This window comes from Pygoscelis adeliae, unplaced genomic scaffold (genome assembly GCF_000699105.1).
Source record: "Pygoscelis adeliae isolate BGI_AS28 unplaced genomic scaffold, ASM69910v1 Scaffold610, whole genome shotgun sequence".
Classification (NCBI taxonomy): Eukaryota; Metazoa; Chordata; class Aves; order Sphenisciformes; family Spheniscidae; genus Pygoscelis; species Pygoscelis adeliae.
The window spans coordinates 31433-37044 of record NW_008824008.1 but is presented as its reverse complement, the minus strand read 5'-3'; the positions used below and the strand labels follow the sequence as shown (position 1 = coordinate 37044).

The following is a 5612-nucleotide window of genomic DNA, read 5'->3' as shown; positions in this document are numbered from 1 at the left end:
CTTGCTCCGTGTGCCGCTCGTGCATTTGCACCCAGCCGTGTGTGTGTACACGCGTGTATTTACGTGTATTCTTATGTACTTCTTGCGTTTCAGGAAAATGTTCATTGGAGGCCTCAGCTGGGACACCAGCAAGAAAGACTTGACAGAGTATCTCTCTCGGTTTGGCGAGGTTGTGGATTGTACGATTAAAACAGACCCCGTCACTGGGAGGTCGAGGGGATTTGGGTTCGTGCTCTTCAAGGACGCTGCCAGCGTGGAGAAGGTGGGTGGATTTTTTGTGGATCAATGGCACAAATCCTGCTGGTGTCACTGTAGTGATCTGAGACTTTGTTTCCTTGTATGCTTCTTAGGTGTTGGAACTGAAGGAACACAAACTGGATGGGAAGTTAATAGATCCTAAAAGGGCAAAAGCCCTAAAAGGGAAGGAGCCACCAAAAAAAGTGTTTGTTGGTGGGCTGAGTCCAGATACATCTGAAGAACAGATTAAGGAGTACTTTGGCGCTTTTGGCGAGGTATACAATAACTGCATATAAGAGCAGCTCTGGTTTTGAAGTGCAGTGTTGCCTCTGTTTTAAGACAAAAGAATTTGTGAGGAGAGAGCTGGCTCAGGCTTGCATAAAACTTGGAATTGTTGAAACTATATGCATGTTAATGATTCCATAGTGTTGTGATGGGCTGATTTATAGCTGTCAAAAACAGTCAGCATAGATGTTGGATTGCCAAATGGTTCTGGTAGCATAAAAAGTTGTTTACAGATTTCATGCTTTATTGATAGGTACTTTTGATTTCAGATTGAAAACATTGAGCTTCCCATGGACACAAAGACGAATGAAAGGAGGGGCTTCTGTTTTATCACATACACAGACGAAGAGCCAGTAAAGAAGTTGCTAGAAAGCAGATACCATCAAATTGGTTCAGGCAAGGTATGGAAGCTCTTGTTCTTAGCATGTGAAATAGACCATCTCTGTAGGCTTCCTGAAAGCAACTCACAAAATGGTCTTCAAATTCTTGATGAGTTAAAGAATTTCTGTCTTTACAGTGCGAGATCAAAGTAGCACAGCCCAAAGAGGTATACAGGCAACAGCAGCAGCAGCAGAAAGGAGGAAAAAGCAATGCGGCTGGTGGACGAGGAGGTGGAAGGGGGCGTGGACGGGGTGAGTGTTTGAGGTGTTGAAATTAATGTAAATGCTTAAGTGTCTGTACCAAACACTAAGGTGTTTGTAGATATTCCAGCTTTTGGGCTGCATGCAGATCCCATACTTAAGTTGAATGTGGAAAGTAGCCTGTTAATAAATGGTATTTTGGTGGTTGTGATTGCTTTTGGAAGCTTACGAATCTCATCCTGCCCTGCTTGCATTCAAGTGGTGAAGTGGCAAGCTGGGTGTAGGGTACTTTTGTATACCCACAGTTGACAGCATAGCTAAATGGATAGTGCAGTTATCCTTTCACATGAAGGGATACACTGTTAGTTGGCTCACAGGTGAGAAACTGAGCTGTTTGCTAAAGAGGAGGACAGTCACTCTGCTATACCTTGCAAATAGATGAGAAGCAGCCAGCTGTTATGTTACATGTTAATGCATCTGAAGAGTCAAGCAGTCACAACCAACACAATGCAGTAAAGCTGATCCTGTGGTATAACTTGGTGTTCAGGCAATTAATGATCCAAAATGGAACTTAAAGGAAAACAGCAGGAGCTGCTCTAGTGCATGCCTTCAGTGTTGTGGTGGTTTGTTTTTCCTGGCTGTTTTATGAGCAGGACTACCTGCTGTCTTTCTCTAACGTTGTTGTGGGTGGTAAGATCTTATGACACATCTCTCATATCTAAATGAGATGCCTCAATTCCTTTTAGAAAATTTTTTTCTTGGGTTCTTGGGAAGATAAGAGGATTCTTCCAGGTAATAGTTCTGGCATAGAAAGATTGCCATAGAAAATTCGATGAAGTGGCATGCAAGAGGAGTGAAACAATAAGTTCTGTAACTTAGAAATGCTATACTTGGTTTCAGGTCAGGGCCAAAACTGGAATCAAGGATTTAATAACTACTATGATCAAGGATATGGAAACTACAATAGCGCTTACAGTGATCAAAGCTACAGTGGCTATGGAGGATATGACTACTCTGGGTACAACTATCCCAATTACGGATATGGGCCGGGATACACAGATTACAGTGGTAAGTAGTTTTGATCTCATTCTGGATAATAATAGCATGCATCTTTAAACAGGGGCCTCTTCTAGTAACTTGTTCTGTAATATCTCTTACTCATAACGCATGGTTCTAAAGAGTAGCCCTGTTGGTGTACTGTATGGGAACAATCTCCTTCAGAGTGTCGGATGTTAATCTTAACACTTCTGGGTTGTTTTTTTTCCCCATGTTACCTACAGGTCAACAAAGCACATATGGAAAGGCATCCCGTGGTGGCGGCAATCACCAAAACAACTACCAGCCGTACTAAAGCAGTACCTAGTACTTGAGGAAACAGGTGTGTACATGAGTACAAGGTCCACTCTGAGTATGTCTAATCTAATTTAAAGATCAATAGACAAATGAAGAGTAAAAACTTGCGTAGCATGACTTTTCCTTTAATTAAGCTTTTGTTAACTTAAAAATACTTTTTTTTTAAAACCAGCTTTGCCTACAGTGTCTATAGATCTTTAACTTTGTAAAAATGTGACTTTATCTTCTTTAGTACTTCAGAAAAACATAAGAGTTTTTCTGTTTTGCGTTGTGTACCAGGTGGTCTAGAGGAATAATTAAACTTATTAGAAGTATTAACAGGTAAAGTACTGAAATGGGTACAACTTAAGGAAAACAAGAATGTTGTCTTCTAACTCTGACATTATACCTTGTTTGTACCCGCCAGCGGGAACTTCATTGCAGGCCGTGTGTCACCCTGACCACGTCTATCTCTGGGGTCGCACGTTGCAGGCAGAGCGCAAGGCATACACCAGAAAACGCTGTCCTGTGGTATGGTCTCTTCCAACTTCATGTACCAGCGTAAAGATTAAAGTGGAAAACTTCAGACTTTGGCTTCTTTTTTTAATCTTTTTGGAGATTAAGTGTCTTAACTTAAATGGTTTTTTACAGGAGTTAAAGTACATAAATGCCTTTACAGCTTAATCATTTGGTCTTCTGTTTAGTGTTGTATTTCAATTGTGGAACCTCATTTTAAGTGTGCATTGTTTAAGATTTAATGCTTGCTTTTTTTCTTTTTATAGCTAATAGTGAAATCTGCAAACCAAAACGAACTTTTAAATCTGGAAAAACATTAAAGATCATATGCACGTGGACTGTTTGAACTAAATCGACCTGACTTGTGTTTGCACAGCAGTCGTTTAGATGGATAAACAAATAATTGGAAACACTTTTGGCAGTGTTTCCAGTGGAAAAAAAACCTGATCCAGAACCTGATTAATAGTCTAAATCAGATGTGTGTTCTGGAACAGCTTCCTAAATGGGCTAAATGGCTATATTTGGGAAGATAAATTACTGATAGGTAACAAATCCTCTTGTGTTACCTTAATGAATATGCATATGATCTTTAACAGTGAAGAAAGGAATATATAGAAGACTTAAAGCAGTTCATGAAAATGGACCTTTTAACGATTCTTGTAGTAACTTGCACAGATCTGACATACATTTTGTCTTGATTTTTTAGGTAGAGATACTGCAACAAAGCCATCTTGCAGCGCATCGTGAGTGAATGGAGGGTGGTCTTCGTGAGAGGAAATGACTATTTTGTAAAAGACTTTTAGTGTATGACACAACTGTGTCCAACTGTACATAGCGGCCGACTAGTTTTCTTTTATGGTTTTTACTTTTCTTTTTGCCATTCATGTTATGACACAATGTGGACTTGTGTTTATACAAACTTTATTTGTATAATTTCATCTTAAAGGATTCTCTAATAAATGCTTACTTAAGTGAATGTGTAGTCTTGCTGTTGGCTGTCAGCTAGCTTACAGTGCTATAACTACTATAGAAGGGCAGGTACCTTTCTGGAGATCATAAATGGCTCAAGACAAGGTTATTGTGTATACAGGTCAGCACAATCCACTCCTTTTCCTGACCTGTCTTAAGAGAGCACACAGTGCCTCGAGTTTAGCATCACTGTGGGAGATGGCAGAGTTGGTTCCTGCCAGCTGCAGAAAAGGGAGTGGTGGTCTGTGGCACAATACTGCCAATTTCATACATGTCAAGGGAGGGATCTAGAACTACTGCAGCATGTTTTTTATGCTGCTAGCTCAGCACTGCTTGAGGGGTTGGAGGGTGACATCTGTATCGCCTTTCAAGGTTTTTCAAGCACTTAGGTTCTAGAATACTCAAGGATAGAATTTAATTACTTCCCTAGAGCAATTGCTCCCTGTCTATTCCAGTTCCAAGCAGATTAGAAGTTCCTGAACTTTTGGGTCAGCAAGTAATTTCTGTACAAGTTGGGATCTGTTCCTTCAAGTTAGATCCTGTCCTGGACTCAACTGGACCAGAAAACAGGTTTCCTATCTTGTGTATATTCGCAAGCAACATAACAAAAGCCTGAATGAATGATTGCCGGAGAAGGGAAACTGCTTTAACTAGCAGGTTTTCCGAATAGGAGAGCAGCTGGGATGGGTAAGTGAGCATACAGATTCTGCCTGAGGCCAAAGGGTTGCAGCAGTCTGCCTTAAGGTTTTTTTTTTCTCAGCACAAGTATCTAGTCATGCATCAAAAATAAACCTTGCTTGTTAAAGTGAGATGTGAGTAGCTAATTCACAGGGAAGACTGGTCTTGCAAACTTTTAAAGGGGGTAGTCTGGGTAGAGGTTTCTTTAAAAGTTTCCAAACCATAATTTCAGTGTTTATTTGTCTCTCAGGCAGCTGGGTATTTTATTTTCTTCTGTCATACAGAAGAGCTGCATACCATAACTACTATGGGTTAAGCAGTTGCTAGATCTGGGGAGGTTCCTGTCACCTTAGCAATTAGATTGGATGAGAGAAGACTCGTTTCATTGCTGGCTACAAACTAAAGAAACAGCACATGGCCGCTGGGAGAAACCACAGTGGTATGTGACTTTGTACTCCCAACTTTTCCAAGAGTGCAGCTGGATGCAGAAGCTGTCCTTGCCAGCAGTGCCTCCGGGTGGCTGCAAGCACTGCTTTACTTCTGCCACTAGGACACGGCCTTGCTATTACACTTGTTTGTTAATTGTCCAAGTGTCAAGTTTTATTTCATCCTGTAGCAATTTGTGTCTCAAATTTAAAAGCGGGTTTTTTTGGGTTGGTTTTTTTTTGTTGTTAAAAGCTTCATTTCGGCACCTACAGGCACTGGATGCTCCAGGGGGCGTCCATAGGTTTCTTCAAGAGCATCCACAGGTTGCGAGATGCCCAGGAGCTCAGTGCAGGCCGGCCCTGCAGGCTCGGGTCCCCGCAAGGCTCGGAGAGTCGCGTCAGGCAGGTGCCCGGCAGCTGCCGCTTGGAAAGCTGCTCCGCAGCGGCCACACGAAACACGCAAAAGTGCTGCGGTTAGCGGCAGGCCGCCCGAGTTGCGGCGCGGCGCTCACAGGCAACGGTTACCAACCGACGGCTCCAACTGCTCCGGGAACGGCGCACCCCCCGCGCCGTCTCCCCGGGAGGAGGT

At 42.3% G+C, this 5612-nt stretch overlaps 1 protein-coding gene across 2 annotated transcripts; it reads left to right on the top strand.

Moving 5' to 3' along the window:
* Positions 1–96: 96 nt before the first annotated feature.
* On the top strand, positions 97–3930 carry HNRNPDL (heterogeneous nuclear ribonucleoprotein D-like). Of its 2 annotated transcripts, XR_663705.1 has the most exons (8): positions 98–262; positions 351–512; positions 792–923; positions 1040–1154; positions 2004–2171; positions 2384–2481; positions 2863–2966; positions 3658–3927. XR_663705.1 is itself a non-coding variant. In XM_009325870.1 (7 exons), the coding sequence occupies exons 1-6, from the start codon at positions 98–100 to the stop codon at positions 2452–2454; spliced, it is 813 nt and encodes a 270-aa protein (XP_009324145.1). In that variant the 5' UTR covers position 97; the 3' UTR covers positions 2455–2481; positions 3658–3930. The 2 variants fall into 2 exon arrangements, 1 of the variants encoding a protein (XP_009324145.1); XM_009325870.1 differs by lacking the exon at positions 2863–2966 and having other exon boundaries at positions 97–262; positions 3658–3930.
* Positions 3931–5612: the final 1682 nt, after the last annotated feature.

Excerpts from the sequence above, each read along its gene's own strand:
- HNRNPDL (XM_009325870.1), top strand. The coding sequence starts at position 98 with ATGTTCATTGGAGGCCTCAGCTGGGACACCAGCAAGAAAGACTTGACA. Across the intron at positions 263-350 it reads ACGCTGCCAGCGTGGAGAAG|GTGTTGGAACTGAAGGAACA; the intron begins GTGGGTGGATTT and ends TATGCTTCTTAG. Across the intron at positions 1,155-2,003 it reads TGGAAGGGGGCGTGGACGGG|GTCAGGGCCAAAACTGGAAT; the intron begins GTGAGTGTTTGA and ends ACTTGGTTTCAG.